Source organism: Castor canadensis, chromosome 8 (genome assembly GCF_047511655.1).
Source record: "Castor canadensis chromosome 8, mCasCan1.hap1v2, whole genome shotgun sequence".
NCBI lineage: Eukaryota > Metazoa > Chordata > Mammalia > Rodentia > Castoridae > Castor > Castor canadensis.
This window is the reverse complement of record NC_133393.1, coordinates 156,942,919-156,959,995: the sequence shown is the minus strand read 5'-3', so window position 1 is coordinate 156,959,995 and position 17,077 is coordinate 156,942,919. Positions and strand designations below refer to the sequence as shown.

The window sequence follows — 17,077 nt, the reverse complement described above, 5'->3', positions numbered from 1 at the left end:
CTGGAATCAGGCTGGCCCAGGGTCTCACCCTCTCTTGGCCATGCTCAGCTCTGAGGTCACACCAAGCAGGCAGCCTCAGGAAGTCTCTGGCCCTGAGCCTGTAGAGGCTCTGACCACTCTGTGGTGAGTAGCAGGTGTGTGATGGGCTCCCAGTAAGCATGAACTAGTAATTCTACAGGTGGCAATTGATGTCACGGGCGGGGGGCCTCTGGGGAATTTGAAAGGCAACCTAAACCAGTCAAATGTGGCAGGACAGCTACCAGCCTGCAGGACACCAAGGCCTAAACCCGTGCTCCTCCTCCAGATAGCCATCTTTTGGGGACAAGCTCTACCAGGGAGAAGAGTGCACTGACAGCCACTGTGCTGAACCATCACCCACGTGAGCACAGGCCCGGCCCTCACAGCCTGTTTGGATAGGAAATGTCCCCTAAAGGCTCATGTGCTGATGGGCTTTTGGGAAGTGACTGGATCCTGAGGACTCTGACCTTATTCACAGGATGAATCCACAATACAATGGCATTATTGGAAGGTGGGAGAAACTAGGAGGGTGGAGCCTGGTTGGAGGAAGTGGGTCACTTGTGTGCCTGCTCAGGGGAGCTATGTCTTGCTCTGGCCCCTTATTGAATTTTTTTCCTCTGTTTCCTGTCTGCCAAGAGGTGAGCTTCCTCTGCTGCATGCTTCTGCTGCCGTGATGTTCTGTGTCACCACAGGTCCACAGCAATAGGGCTAAGTGACCACGGGTGGAAACCTCTGCATCCATGAGCCAAAATCAATCCTCCTTCTGTAAGTTGTTCTGTCAGATATTCTGTCATAATGATGCAAAAACTGACAGACACAGGTGGACTCAGACCAGGCACCAGTGAGGAAGGGGAGATGGCAGTGGCTATCACTTAACCCCTCTCGGGAAGCAGCAACCACCTAACTCAGTTTGCCAGGAGCAGGACCCAAAGAGGCAGACCAGCAGAGGTGGGTATCCTGCAGGAGGCCAGGCCTGGCCATCTTCTCTGCCAGTATGGTGACCAGAGGCTGGCTCACTTCTGGCACACATACCCAGCAGAAGTACCAGGGGTGAGGTCAGGGTGAGGGAAGGTGGCACAGCTGCTAACACAAGGGCAGCACAGCCCCTGGCTCACCTCGTCCAGGCTTCCACTCCCCCCAGGGCTCTGTGGCCCCATTTCCCAGTAGAACAGGGGCCATCACTGGGCTGTATGTGACCCTGCTCTTAGCCAACCTTCAAACAGCTTGGTGTCACAGATGAGTGTGTCCACATCACAGAAAGCAGCGTCCATGTGGGCCAGGACACCCTGAGTACACAGCCCCTCCTGCCCTCCCACCAGGGGAGGAGTGACAGGGTCCCAAAAGAGGGAATGTGGACAATGACTAAACTCCTTCATTAAGCCCTGAGTGCTTTGGGTGCTGAATTGAAGTCTAGAAATGGCCAGCCACACCCCACCACCTGCCAGCAGGGTCTCAGTTCTCACCCCACCCAGATCTTTTTGGGGTGCTCCTGCCACCAGGGAGCTCACAGCATGCAAGGCTTCCAGGAGGGGGGCTTCATGTACATTGCACAGGGTTGTAGCCTGACTCAGCCGGACAACAGTTTTACTCCCGGGAGCACAGAATCACTCTAGTAGCACAATAGCAGGCTCCCAGGGCCACTTTCAATCAAATCTGAAATTTACAATTGCAACATGGTCTGTTTTTATGTGAATTTATGAATGCTAGTAGTAATAGGGTTTATTTTTTTTTTTTTGAGACAGGGTCTCACTACATAACCCAGGCTAGTCTGGAACTCTCCATCCTCCTGCCTCAGCCTCCCAAGTGGGATTACAAGCATGCACCACCACACCTGGCCACATTGAATTCTTAAAGCTAGAAGCTCTGATGGCAATCTTATTTACAAAACCAATGATAAAGAACTTCAAGAAAACAACAGCAGAGCTAGCACAGAGAGGCTGTCAACAGAGGGAAGCCCAGAGATGGGCTGGGACTTTGAGGGCACCCAGATGTCCTGAGCCCTGCCCACTGACCTGAGACACAGGTTACTGTGCCCACCTCCAGGGGCCAGTCCTTTTCAACTCACTGTAGCTGACTCGTGTCTCAAGCTCCCCTCTCCACTTGCCTTACTCCCCAGATCAGGTGCAAGCAGGTGGAGTCATCCCAGGACACCCAATGGATGAAAGCTGCCAGTCTCTGGCAGCGCCCCAGTTAACCAATACAATGACCACCCAGCTCCACACCCCAATGTGGGCAGGAGGCATTTCATACCATTTAGTGGCAGGCTCCAGAGATGAGGATTCTGTGGGTTCAAAACTCAACCCCACCAGCACTGGGAGCTCACTCCTGTAATCCTAGCTATTTGGGAGGCTGAGATTGTGAGGATAAAGGTACGAGGCCAGCCTGGGCATATAATTCTTGAGAACACCATCTCCAAGACAACCAGAGCAAAATGGACTGCAGGTGTAGCTCAAGTGGTAGAACACCTGCTTTGCAACACAAAGCCCTGAGTTCAAACCTCAGTCCCACAAAAACAAAACCAAGCCTACCATACTAGGTAGGAGGGTCCACTGTGGACCCTCTGCTTCTTCACCACAGGAAGGGTGTCATGTTGCCAATCCAACCCTACAACACTTGAGGTCACTACAGTGGAGTGCGTAGTGACTGGCACTCCTGCTCTCGCCCAGCAATGGTTCAAGATGCATCCATTCACTTAGTTCCTTGAGCATGAAGCATTCTGGACGCAGCAGCTGGCACGGACAGCTCCTCCATACAGGCTTCTTGGACTAGTACTGTGACAGTGTCATACTGGGAGCGCCACACCAAGAGCAAAAGGGGCTGGAGGTCATGAGACCTAAGAAAGCCCCCGTATGTCCTCCATGTGTACTGTGGCACACTGCCTGGCCTGGTTCATCAGCCCCTGTCCCAAGAGCATGGGTAGCTGTCCATGTGGAGATGTGGCCTGTCCCACTGAGCCACAGGACCCAGCATTCCAGCTACCTGAGGCAGACCCACCGGAGTTCTCCCACGGCCACCCAGTACCGCATTGTGGCAGTCAGACAGGCTTGGGGTGGATGGGGCTGGGTGGCACCCTGAGGCCCCCGCATTGCAGCCTCTCCATCAGTCAGCTGACTCCTGAGGAGGGTCCTGGCGGATCCCCACAGGGACCTCTGAGAGGTGGGTATCCTGGGCACTCCTGCAGTGCTTTCAGCTTTCAAAGCAACCTGGCACCACTTTCTGTTGGGCAGCCCGGTACCTGCAGTCCTGCAATGCTGCCCACACTCTCCTTGGTCACAGGGCATGCCACTCTGTGTCCCTCTTCCCAAAGAGTAACCCTGAGACTCTCTGGTGCTGTGTGGCAGCTCTGCACAGCAAGATGTCCAAACACAGCCCTGACCACACCTAGTCATGCCGCCATGACTAGAACTGGGAGTGAACTGGTTCAAGCGCAGTGTCACCTGCCAAGCACAGGCGCCAGCTGCCAGGCTGCGGCTGTCCAGCTCTGTCCAGCACCAGCCAGGAAGAGGCTCCCTGCACATGGCTGCACTGGGAGGGGAGTGTGTGCTGCAGACCCACTGGGCTCCCAGTGTGTCCAGAACCCATGCAAGATGGGAGGACAGCCCCAGAAGGATGGCCTGCCAGCTCTGTAGGGCCTTAGGAGCACGGACGAGTCTTGTTGCCTGCGCGATGCATACTATGTCCTAAACACACACACCCACCCGACAACAAACATTCATTTTGTTATTAGAGAAAAAAGACGCAAGTGTGCAGGTGTTCCTTGTTCCCAGCTATGTGCTTTCTGAGGGAGGAGCTTCAGCAGGGTGCCCTGGGCGTGAGGGCTTCCTGGGAACAGGTGAAGTGGTTTTGTTCCCCTGGAGACAGACTTGGTGGCCCCCAGCTTCAGCCTCACACAGCACCACCGAGGCTCCAGGTCCTCACTTCTACTCTGGACCTAGACAGCTCCCAGGTGGGGCAGTCATGCCATGGCCCTGGCCAGGGCTCCACCCACCAGGAGGCAACAAGTGCTTTTTCCTAGAAGGCTGTTTACATGCCACAGCCTTGTTGCCACCTCATGGAGGTGCTGACAGTGTGGGCATGTCACCACTCAGGCTTTAAATTAGAAACAAGGCAGGGTCCCACAGCCCAGAGGTCCTAAGTGAGCATCCACAGAGAGCCACCCCACGCTGGGCCTGGTCAGGGGCCCAGGAGTCCAAGGAGACTCAGTCCGGGTCACTTTGCTCCAGGGCCCTGGGTCTTTGAGAGATGAATGGGGCAGTAAGCGGTGACCCATCAAGATGTCCTCACTGAGGACAGCACATCACCTTGGTGTCCACGTCCAGGGCCTCATGGGCTCCTATCACAGATCCTAATAGGAATGCCACACCTGGAGCAGGTGCCCCATGGTCCGGGAGAGTCACCTTTTCACATGAAGAAAGCCAGGTGAGAGTGCACCCACTTCCCCTGTGTGGGTGTGAAGGTGGCAGCCGGTCAGTCATCAGGGAGCCTCTCCAGCAGTGCGCCCAGAAAGAGCTGCACACTGACAGGCACCTGCAGGGCTTTCTCTTTGTTTTTGTTGTTGTTTAACTTATTTGCTTGATTTGCGTTTGTCTGTTTAATTGCAATCTGTGCTTGACTTGGAACTGACTTGGGTGGGTCGGCTCCTCCCACTTGCTCACCCAGACCCTGGAGCCAGTGAGCCGTCTGCCCTGCTCAGCATGGGACCAGCATCCCACCCAGGTCCTCCAGAGCCACTGTCTCACTCTTCAAGGTCACTGGGCACTAGCATGTTGAGTGTACACACTCACCTTCCAGACCGTCCTGGCTATTTCCAGATGTGACAACCATGCGAGCACCCAAGGAGGAGATGGTTATTGTGAGCCTTGTTCAAAGTCACCACATCAGGGGACCTCACAACTGCTTTAAAATGGCTTCCCTTCCATTCTGGAACCTCAGGATGAAAAGGGAAGCAAAAAAGACCAACCAAAGAATGAGCACCTCCAACAAGTGCACTTCTATCTCAAATGCACGAATTTTGATCAAAACATCATCTTTTTAGAGACACTTCACACTTGTAACATGACAGTGGACCATGTCTGAAAACAGGACAAAGAGCCAGATGAACTTCGAGGCCGCTGACTACCCGCTTCCGGGGTTCTGCTGCTGACATTGAGACGCTTAGCTATTTTCCTATTTTGGGGACCTTAGGTCTCCAGGCAGTGAAGTTCCAAAACTTCCCCAAGTTCTTTAGCCCAACTACTCCTGATTCCAGCTTCCTGTGCAGAATCAATTTGGTGCAGTCACCCAGGACCCCAGGGCGAAGTTCTGTCTTCAGGGACATGTGAGCAGGAGGTTCACACATCTGGCACCACACAAAGTTTCAGATTCAAACTCACCTCACCAGGTGACAAAATTGCACACCATTCTCCACATCACCCCTGTCTCCCTGGAAGCTGAGAGCTCCGGTTATTCTCAGCAGACAGGCCCAAGGGACCGAACCCCCTCCAGCTGCACAGAGGCAGAGCTCTGGGGATGGGAGCACAGAAGAGCCCCCCCCATCTCTGCACGTAGCTGGCAGACCCCCCCACCCCAAAGTGAGCCAATGAAGAAAGGCACACAGAGGACTCTACAGGACACGGAAAGATGCCATGTGGCTCTGGTGGCCTGCATCCTTCAGCCACTGTGGTTCAGGAGCTGAGGAAAATAAATTAGCACCAATTAATTAACATTGAGTCCTACAGAATCCATCAATGGTATTTAAGTACATTCAGGGAAATGCTATCGGGTAACCTAGTGCTACAGGAGAGAATTTAAAAACAGAGTGAAAGCATCTTTCCAGAAGAGAGGCCACTCATGTGAGGGCACAGCATTTAAAACAACTTTGGATTCGTTAGCAATTTAAATGCTAAAATATCGCAGCTTGAAAGCCCTCTAAATGAATGCTCAGATCTCCCGAGAAATGAGATATGAGGCTCTGCGCTATGGGGTGCTTCAAACCAACTTGCCTCAACGTTTAACAAAAGGTTAACGTACAAGAGGACAATAAGCCAGTTCCTCTTCCGACTCAGCCCCAACTTTCATTACCACCGGACACCTTCACACAGGTCCAGGTGGGTTTGTTCTCAGGCCAACCAGGCCAGAGAGACCTCATCATCCTGTCATCTATTGGACTTTAAACAAAAACAAGCAAACTCACAGACATTACATCGACAATGGGTTTTCCTAAATATCAGGTGAAAGAATTCAGACCTGACAGCTGGGTCACCAGCATCAGCGATGACATTGGGAGAGGCTGTCTAACATGTCCACCAGTCCCTCCCACTTAAAATCCAAGACCCAAAAACAAGGCAGGTGGAGACAGATGGAATTAACAGTGTGTCCCCAAACCTGGGACACCATGTGCCCCCATGGCCCTGTTCTGCAGCTCCTCTCTTCTGTCCTCTCAAGAACCCACTCTGCAGCTTGTGCTAGGGCTGAGGTGCTAGGCTGATGGGTGCACTGTCTGGGGGTGCATAAACAGGAGAACCAAGAGGACTGCGACACTCTCACAGCCTTGCTCCAGCCTTCCCTGGGCACACACTGAGGCCTCCCAGGAACAGAGCAAGGAGGACCTTCTGTGCTCCTGTCCCAGTTACCATCGCCCCCTATCCCATCAGATTTTTCAGGGTCCATGAGGCCTCCCCAGTGGGCAGTAAGAAGCCTCTTCATGCCTGGTGTGCATCTGCACCTCATGTGTTCACAGCCACCAAGGTCCCACCCACACCTGGCCTCTGAGAAGGGTGCCCAGAAGCCCTCCTGCCAGTGGATACCTCCTGTGTCCCTAAGATGATCAGCCACCAGCGGTAAGACTGTGACATCAGCAGAGGTCACCCTGTCTCCTCCCCTCCCGAGCAGCCACAGGCACCCATCCCCTGAAGAAACAAGTTTGGCCCAGGAGAGTGCCCAGGAGGGCAGTAGAGGTAGCCAGACCGGTCCTCACTCTGCCAGCCTCTGCTGAGTGCTGCCAGGTGCTGGGTCCCATTCCAAGCAAGCGGGAAGAATGAGCTGAACACAGGGTTGGACAGGCCTGGGGTTTGCTTATTGCAGGCGCTGAGCTCACCATGTCCAGGTCAACCGTGCCAACCATGCATTCGGTCCACAGCACATCATGGATCTCAGCATGAGCAGATCCTGCTCATGGAGGAAGGGGCTCAGCAGGGAGGACGACAAGCAACCCAGATAGTGAGCCCACATATGCTCTGCACAAATGGAGGGCTGGTGCAAGGGAGGCAGGTGATGCCAGGCTGGCTGATCTGGGGCCAGAGGATCCCCATGTGGAGGTTACAAGGACAATGTGACAATGTCACTTGAGGAAGGGCATTTTGCAACAAATGACATTAAGGCTGACCTTCTGGGCTGTGCCCCCGGCAGGACCCCAAGCATCCATCCAGCTCTCTTCACTGGCTCCTTCCAGACAGCAGCTATACCTCAGCAAGACTCACCAGGCCTGAGCCCCTCCCACCTCCTCCAACCCTGACCATGCATCGGGGAGCCCCAAGGGGGCCGTGTCAGGTTAGTTTCTGGGACTCGGTGCACTGATGGCAGGGAAGTAGCAGAGGCAAGGTGGCACCCAGCTTCAGTGTTCGGAGGAGTGGGGACTTTGATGACTCACCTCCCATCACAACAGGACAATGCTGGCCTCCAGGGCCTGCTGCCCACACCTCGAAGTGACCCAAAGAGGCTAGGATGGCACACGCTGAGGACCCAGGGACACCTGCTAGATCGACACAAGCTCACTCTGCACCACAATGACCAAGAGACTGTCCCCTGGTTGAAAACACAACAGAGGTGTTTCTGGAACAATGTCTCACTTCACTGTGAGCAAAATCCCGCAGGTCCTTAGCCCACACGGCTGAAGCAAAAAGCGAACGGTCCTCACTCTAACCTGGTGTTGGTAAGGGATGATGAAGGGCATTCCGTGGCCAGCCAGCTTGATTCCGGGAGTGCAGAAGGACTGTGCAAACCTCCCTGAGTCTCCAATCCCACCCTTGTAAAACCTCAAGCTTGGAAGACAGTCACCATGGTCAACTCCAGGCGGGGGACAGAGTGCCAAAGAGGGAAGATAGAGGTACAGCATGCACAAAAACAGAAATGGATGAGGTGACACCGACAGTGGAGGCTGCCAGTGCAAGGGGTGGGAAGCCTGGGGCTCATCCCTGCTGCCCTCTCACTGGCCCCTGATTTTCTACCCCTCTTGGCCAGGGAAAATGATGGATCCTCAGCTCATGGGATTAAGAACTGACTGCTGAGCCAACCTCAGGAAGGGTCCAAACTTAACCTCCCCTCACAACTTGGGGTCTCCAGGGACTTTGCCCTTCTGGATGAGGGGTTTGGCTTAAGACACACAGCCAAGTCCCAAGATACAGAGGGCTAGGCATGCAGTTCTAGCAGACAACCTGAAGGCTGCAGGTAGACCGAGTGTGTGTATGTGTGTGTGTGTGTGTGTGTGTGTGTGTGTGTGAGCACTGTCTGAAACACCAGATCACACATCTTCTCAGTGCTCCCATGGGGGCACATGGGCTGCACCCCCATGAACAGGCCACAAGTGTGGCCACCCCATACATGGCATGAAACCAGAGAGGAAGGAGTTCCATCATCGTTTTGTAAAGATGGAAAAACACGGAAATCGACACTCAGCTATGAGGGAGGGTGGAAGTGCCCACAGGAGGTGCAGGTGGATCTGAGTGCTCTGCCAGCACAGCCCCTGACCCTGACCCTGACCCTGACCCTGACCCTGAAAGCCTGCGTTCAGCCAGGGCACTGTGACGTAAACTGGGGAGAGGGACAGGCACAAAACAGACACATTGGAAACTGGCAGTGGGCTGCCGGTTTCCCAGACAGTAATAAAGGTAGCCATGGGGTCACTGCCATGGGCAGAACTTCCTGGAGAGGAAGGCCCTAATGAAATTTCTTCCTGATGATATCAAAATCATGCCTGGGGACCCAGCCGGCTCTTGGAGAGGCAAGCATAGTTAAGCAAGTGGGTAGATGGAGGGCTAATAGGTCACTCTGTCACTGCCATGGGACCACGAATGTTTGATTGCCTCTAAATGCTTCATCACCATTGGCATTATAATTACAGGCGATTCAGGGAAATCAAGACTCAGAGAAGGAGCTGCAAACATCTTGCCAACAGAGGGGTCCCATGTTCGGGAAAACAACACCGATGAACACTGCACAGACACCTTCCCTCCAGCAGAAAGACTTTCAAAAAGGCGCAGCCAGGAGGCAGCTGCTTGGAGCCTGTGCGGGCCGCTAGGCAGGGAAAAGCCACTCCAGTGCTTGTGGGCCAAGTTCAGTGCCTGGCCATTCTCGGACCCACGAGCCAGGAGACAGCAGCACCAGCAAGCCCTCTGGGAACCCACAGATGAGGAACCTGCAAATGGGGATTCCCATGCAACCAACGTTGCCTTCGGTGTCAAGTGGCATGATCTGGGCACAGCTTTGATTGTCACAACTGGGAAGAAGGGCTATGGAGTAGGGCGGGGAAGCCAGGGTGTCGCTCAGCCCTGCATTTTCACAGTGCCACATGACAGATTCAGCTAGGGTGAGGGTGGAACAAACAAAGTCCTCAGAGATGGCAAGATGGGGGGCTCCCATAGCTGGAGCCAAGCAAAAGAGGGGTGAGAAGGAGGGAGAGTTTTCTTCTGGCAACCTGAGAAGCCCCATTTATAGGGCACCCTATAAAATGGAGAACATTTCACAGGGAGGCCCCCTGAGGAACCAGATCCCCGAGGATCCCTGGGCTTAGTCATTTCCAGGTCAGTGGTCCTCTTGTCTGGCTCTCTATGGTCTTCAACCCCCCCCTTGCCTTTTAACCCCACCCCTGCCCTCTGGCCACACCCCTGTCCTCTAGCCACATCCCCAAGTTCCACCGCCAATCCTAAAGCCACAGAGACCACCGCTGGTGCAATTCCAGGCAAGGCTGATCAGTTCAGCCTCTTAGATTACCAGGATGTCTCTCCAGCTTACTGGCTGTGCTGAGGTGGGAATGCCATCTTTTCTAGAATTTTCTATCACGGGTAGGCTGCCAACTAGCCCAAGGAAACCAGCAGTGAGGTAGCTATTGTGTCTTGCAGAGAGGAAGAACCATGCCAGGACCCTGTGGACAGGGGGCAGCAGGCCCTCACCTCCCTGCTTGTTTCTCTGCACACGGCAAGGCTGACCAGAAATGCAAGGGTGGAAGGAGTTCTCTGGAACGCTGGGAAGAGAGAAGTGCAGCGAGGGCATGTGTAATTTCACACCACCAGCCCACCTGCTGGGACCCCTGGGCCTGCTGAGAGTGGACTTGGTCAACTGAGAGGAAACCCAGGCCCATAATCTGCTGGGCCTACAGGCAGTGAGGTTCCACAACAACAGCCCCGGGCTAAGGGGACACCCCACCCCTCTTCATCAGATAAAGGGAACCCAAGGTGCCAGCCTGGTGGCTGGGAGAGTAGCTGGTCCCAGCCTGCTTCTGAAAGGTGAAAGGTGAACATTAGTGGCTGGTCACAATGCTTTCAGTGTGGCTTCTCTATATTTTGTTTCATTTTCCTGTCAGAGAACAGCAGCCAGACAAGTAAGATGCACCAGGCCTGCGCTCAAATGGTACTTCACTGGGGACAGTCTATTCCATGTGGCAATCCTTATGAAACCAGTGGCCCTGAGCGCTGGATGGCCCCATCTGCCTGTCACAGATATAACTCAACCTACAAACGAGGCCCACACGGTTCCTCAAACAAGCAGGCAGGGCCAAGACAACCACTGGGCAACTCAATATGAACAGAGCCAGCCCCTCTATGCCCAGCTCTAGGAGGCGTGGGTGAGGATGGACAGCCCACAGCCCACAAGAACACAGTGCTAGGTCCATGGACCCCTCCTCCTCATCTCCTGTATCTGCAAACTCCAGGAGAGTAGCCATCCTGCCCGTCTCTGCCCCAGTGCCATAGTGGGCTGGAGCTTCCCAGCACTCATCAAAGGAACAAGGCTGTGTCTCCAGCCATGCAGGCCCGGAGCAGCTCTCCACTCTCCCGCCTCCCTCACACAGCTGTGAAAGAAAGGCCAGGACTAGGTCCCTGCAAGAGGGAGGCCAAACCTATGGCAGGTCAGTGCAGTGACAACAGAGACTTCACCAGGAAGTGTCCTGCCAGGTCAGGCTCCTTGCTCTGGAGGGCAGAGGCTGCTGGAGTGCCATGCTGGAACTTGTCCTCCTTGCGGCCAGGAGGAGGAGGATTCCAGAGGAGCTGCACTTGCCTCCTGGAAGATGGAAGTAATTCCACTCAATCCCCCCAGTCATGTTAGTAAATAGGGAAAAGCTGCAAAGCCTCTGAGCCCTCCACCTCACTCTGTGTGGTGACTGAGCATCCAGAACAGTCAGCTGGACCCACTGCCGGCTGCTTGGCCCCTTTCTGGAAAGCCCAGCACCTGGACAGTTCATGGCAGCTGTCAGGCTTTGGTTAGCACAGTCTGGGGCAGACAAGTCTGGAAGGAAGGAGGAGCCCTCACAGTCAGAGGGCTTCAGTGGGTGTTTCTGGTCTCCAGGCCATTTGCAGGATTCTCAAAGAAACCCTGGGAGCACTGGGGCAGCTCCAGAAGCCCTGGCCAATGGGGAAGATGGGTAGGCAAAGCAGTGTTTACAAAGGGACTCCGCCAGCCTCTGTGGGCTCCCTGACCCTGCACCCAGCTCCCTGACAGGCCCAGAGCTGGCAGCAAAACACTAGGAAACCGTGAGCCTTCCTGTCCAGGTGCCCACCCAGCCCCCTGGTTGCCCAGTCCTCCCCTGTATGCTGGGGCTGTGTGTCATGGGCAGCACTCTGGGTGACAGGTGGCAATCTGCAGAGGTCATTAACTCCAGAGCACCATATTTTAATGCAAAAATGAGCCCCTCTAAACCGGCAGCTGGGATGCTATATAAGGAAATGGGGATTTTAATGTCTAGCTTTTCTTCCCTTTCTAGTGCTGCATTATCACAACATTTCCCCATAATTACACCCATAAAAGTCACCTGAAAATAACTTGCGCCACAAAAGTTGATCTACATATTTCATTCTGTGGATATAGAGTGACAGTCCCTAGCTTAGAATTCCAGGCAAGAATTCAGCCAGGAGGCTTCCCCGGGTTCCAGTGTCCTCTGGCCTCAGCAAGGTCCGGCTGACTCATGGACATTGGAAGGTGGTGTGTGGCCCCTGCCAGGTATTGCAGGCAAAGAGCAAATTAAAAACAGGAGGTGGGTCAGCCCCTCTGTCCAGGAATGGAAAAGGACGCTGTTCTAGAGTAGTTCCAAAGTCCCTTCTCCATGGTCTCTGCATGGGACACCCTTTTGAGGAGGCAAAACACCTCTACTGCCGTGACCCTGGGGGATCGAGTCTGGCTACGGGAGGTGACATAGCTTTATGTCAATTTATGTCATTGAAAGAATCAAGCGTCGTATCTTGTGTTAAAAATTCATCAAGGAAAATCTGTGGGAAATGAAAGGAAAAAAAGAAACAAGAAAGAAATAAACTTCTGAGTGGTATCACCTCATTAAGCCTCCAGCACTTTCATTTTACCTCTGCAAGAACTCCGGATGCAAAATTCGAGCAGCAGGGACACGGTATACTCTAATGTGTCCTAAATATGCCATAAATTGTATTTATAAAGAAAATGCAACATGGGAGTGCCTACGCTCGGTTAGTGTTCTAATGGATTAAAAAACAATTCAAAAGTTGTTTGTAATTTCTTCTCGTGAGGACATGAGATTTAACTGAAAGGCACAGTTCAATTTTGACGGGGTTTCTTCGAAGAAAAAAGAAAAACCTGTGTCAAACACGCAACCCGCCTGTCCTCACAGGCACAGTGACACACGATCAGTCTCCAGGAGTGTCTGTCCGCCAAACCACTCTGAAGAGGGGACTTGCAATCGACCCTGACGCTCCTCACCTTTAAACACTGCACACAAGCGCCACAGTCAAGGCTTGGGTGTAAGAAGGCGTCACAGGCATCGCGCTGGCTGGTCATCTTCCCCCCACCCCCCCACCCCCCCATGCCTCGCTGTTGCATCTGAACGCCACAAGCCAGCGTGGAAAGATCAAATCGCCCGTGCAAGCACAGTGCACAATGGCACCGGCTCTAGTTGTTCCAAAGAGGCCCCATTGCATTCAAGATCGGAGTCTGGGCAGGCAGACCTCTCTACTCCAGAGGCACTGGAGGAAATTGAACACACACCCCTTTCTAAGTCTCACCCGAGGAGTTTCCCCAGCCCACAATCAAGCAGACTCTCAACCTCCCTACCGATGCTCATCACTCATTCCCAGGCACAACCCTCAGTGACTGACCCTGCTGTCGACGTGACGAGCACGCGCGGTGGAGCACGCATTTATTTGAAAGTAAACCACGCAGGGCAGGGCCCCCTTCCCTCTTGGCTTTTCCTGGCCATCCTTCCCCAATAGGAGAAAATGACAAGGCTGTGTCACCATAGCAACCAGCCTACTTGGTGGACTGCAGGTCTTTCTCCAGCCAGAGGGTGGAGCCCATCTCCTTAAATATGAGTCTCAGTACCCAAGAAACGAAGAAGGGCTTTCACTGGGCCAAGCAGAAGAATCCCCTACCAGAAACCAGGCCAGGAAATAATCCAGCTTCCTCTCACCAGTGGCAGGAAGTGAGCACCATTCTTCCTGCAGAGAAGCCCAGACTTAACAAGCAGGGTGATTGAATCCTGTGTGATACTTATCAGTTTCCCTGATGAGGACGATGCAAAGAGATCTGCTCTGCAACATAAAAACACTTTGGGTAACAGAGATTCTTCCTGATAACTAAAACAATTTACAAACAAGGATGACACCTGTCCTTCATCCCCGACGCACTGGGAGAGAGGAAGGAAATCCCAGGAACTGTTTAATTACCAATGTACTCTATCAATTCTAAGAAAACTGCAGCTTCTTCTCTAGGATGGCAGTTCCAACCTATAAATTATTGTTACTATGACTATTTTGTATTTTAGAGAAATGTTTTAATTTCTCCAAATGCACTTGTGGCGTAATGGGGTGTGTCTGAAAAACGTTATCTTATTGTCAATTACTCCATTACAGACATGGAAGCAGCCTGGTTCACCCATGCTTCTGTTATTAATGATTTCTGCTTTTCTGGATAAGACGTTTTTACCAAATGTCCTTGTGATGGAAGAAGAGCTAGCTGTTGGCAGGACGGTGGGGGGGTCTCCCTAAGACCTATGGGTGAGAAGGCTCTGTTCTTCCGAGCAGCTGAGCAGCGGCACAGCTTAACTTCTGCACTCCAACACCTGGACTTACAGAGGGAAGGTGCAAGCCATTGCTGTGGGAATGAATTAAGTGACAGCACCCTGGGTGGAGAGACAGAAGCTGCACAGGAAGAGAGTGGATTCCAGCTCGCCCTGTGGGCATCAAGCAGAGCGTTGAGGTCTGAACCCGGGTATTGTGTACTTGACAATATCCCCGCCTGCAGGACTGCCTCCTCCCCAGGGCCAGCCTGTGGCTTGGGGTTCTCAAGCAGACTCTGCAGGAAAGGCAGCCAGCTGGGGGCTCAGGGTACCACAGACCCCTCCCCCAACACTGCTGAATGAGCCCTCCTGCTGTGATGCCACCAGGAAGTCCATTCCAGTGGCACCTCTGAGCTCTGGAGCTCATCACCAAAGGTCCTCCTGGGAAACCCCTGAAAGCAGCCCACAGACCACAGAAGCTCCTTATAGCCAGCGCTGCGATCCAGATGCCTGGGCATGCACCAGGTAGAAGAGGCTTGCCCGGCAGCAGGTTAGAGCCCTGCTGGTCAAGAGTCTCCTGGATCTGCTAAGCAAGCCTGTCCAGAAGGGGCAAGGTGCCTCAGCAATGGTAGAGACAGCAGAACCCACTGACACAACTATGGTGATTTCAGCTTCCGCTCAGGGACCTGGTGTCCCTAGGGATGCAGATATCACTGGGCTTGGCTGTCCCAGGACTCCAGCCACCCAGCTGGGAGTCAACAAGGCTGCTGCAGAATCATTCTGGACTGGGAGGCAGGAGGCCCCAGGTTCCGGGGTTGGCCAAGTGGGGGAGGAAGGAGATGGTGGCTTGGCACTGGCCTTTTTTTTGTTTTGTTTTGTTGTTTTGTTTTGTTTTGTTTTTGTAAAGAATCATTATTTTTCCATCACCTCTGAGCCCATGGCAATTCTCCACAACAGACGTTCCCCAGAACCCGTCCTTCCTTTCTGCTGAGAGGGGAAGGCATCAGGAGTCCGTGCCCTGACAAGCCCTGCATCCCAGTTGGAGGCTGAGCGCAGGACGCTACCCAGCCCCCACCAACCCCAACCAGCTTAAAATGGGCACTGGGAGGGACGCTGACCACCCACCTTAACCCAGCCCCATATCTGTGCCCAGACTCAGACCACCCCTCCCCTCCCAGAGATAACCAGGAGCGAGCCACAGTCACCCACCATCCCACACCCATCCCAACCTCAGCTGGTGCCCCAGCGCCGACCAGCCCGCGCCACTCCGGCCAGACGGGCCGAGGCCCGGTGCCAGACCCACTGGGTCGCCAGCTCAGTCTCCCACACGACCCTCGAAATGCCCGCGGCGACAGCTGGCCCTCGCTGGCACCCCAGCCTTTACTTCTTTTTACGAAAGCGCCTGGCGAGCCCGCTTCCCGGGGAGGCAGAAGCTCAGCCGTGCGTCGGAGCCAGAGCCCCGATCCTGCCCAAAGGAGCCCAGCTCCGGGGCTCGGCCGCCTCGTCTCCCCAAGTCCCCGGCGGGAGTGTCGCCGGCGGGAACCTCTGAGCAGGGTGCTTTATCGACAACCCAGGAAGTGCTGCCCGCTCGCCTCGACTAGCCGCCGGTTCCAGCACGCGAAGCTCGGCCGGGAAGCGGCTGGCTGGGCTCGGATTGCCGGCCTGGGCCGGGGGCCGCGACAGCTCGCCAGGCAGCAGCGGGCACCGGCGCGCAGGGACGAGCCGCGCCAGCCCGGGCCTGGCGCCCCGGCCCTGCCCGGGAGTCGGGGGAAGGAAGCTCGGGCAGAGGCGCCCAGCCCCGAAGTGCCCAAGCGCCGGGAGCCACGCGGACCCCAGCCCTCCTGGCCCGGCGCAGGACCGGCAGGGACCCGGGGAACGGCGCGCCACGCGCTCTCAACTCCGCACCGACTCCGGGCGGCCCGCGGGGTGCCCCGCCTGGGCTCCGGATTGGGCTGGGCCGGGCCGGGGCCCGGAGGCCCGTGCGGGAGCCGGGCGCGCGGTACTCACTGCAGTAGGCGATGAGCAGGCTGGCCAGGATCATGAACGCCCAAAAAGTTGAGGACATGCTGGGCAGGGCGGTCGCATCTTGCCGGCTGCTGGTCCTGGGCGATGGCGCCATTGAAGCCTTGGCGCCCGCACGGGGGGCAGCAGCGCGTCTCAGCAGCCGGCCCTGCCCGCGCCCCCGCGCCGGCCTCCACGTGCGGGTCCCGCGCGCGCCATCCTCCTCCTCCGCCTCCAACGCCGCCGCCGCGCCCGGGCCCCGGCCCACTGCGCCCCGCGCTGGCCCACCCCGCGCCGCGCCGCGCCCGAGCCTCCCGCGCCCGCGCCCGCCGCTCCCGCGCCGGCCTGCCGGGGGACGCCGGCCCCGCAGCTCTGGGCGTCGCTGCGCGCTCCGGTTCGGCGCGCCCCGTCACCAATGCGAGGTGCGCGCCTCGAGCGCGCGCCCGGCGTAGCGGGACTCCGCACCGGCCCGGGACTGGCTAGGGAGGCAGGCAGAGGGGACGCCGCGCCCGAGCCGCGCCTCTGGATGGCGACAGAGACGGCCCAGCGCGCCCACAGCCTGGGCACTTGGCCGGCAGGACCGTGCGTGAAGTTTGTGGACTTGGGCCCTCGGTGTTTCCCATCCGCAGTCGCCAAGGCCTGTAACGCTGAGGTTCCAGACTGCCTTGGATGGGATCAGGTAATTGAACCCAGGGTTTAATTGAAGCACAGGCTACTTTGGGCCGTTTCCTCACATATCCCTTGGTGCCCTTGCCTGTTGGTGTGCCTTGGTGACCATGGGACCACAAAGAGTGCCGTTTGGATCTGCCCAGTTGTTGGAGGCCCACTGCCATGAGGGCTCCTTCTTTACCT

General features: G+C 55.4%; 1 protein-coding gene across 1 annotated transcript in view; it reads right to left on the bottom strand.

Annotated features, from left to right (window-relative positions):
- Tafa5 (TAFA chemokine like family member 5) overlaps positions 1-16,430 on the bottom strand; it is a 218,502-nt gene extending 202,072 nt beyond the window's left edge. Inside the window, exon 1 of the mRNA XM_074084727.1 lies at positions 16,232-16,430. Within this exon, the coding sequence (XP_073940828.1) occupies positions 16,232-16,343 (112 nt within the window). The 5' untranslated portion in view covers positions 16,344-16,430. The remainder of the gene's footprint in view (positions 1-16,231) is intronic.
- Positions 16,431-17,077: the final 647 nt, after the last annotated feature.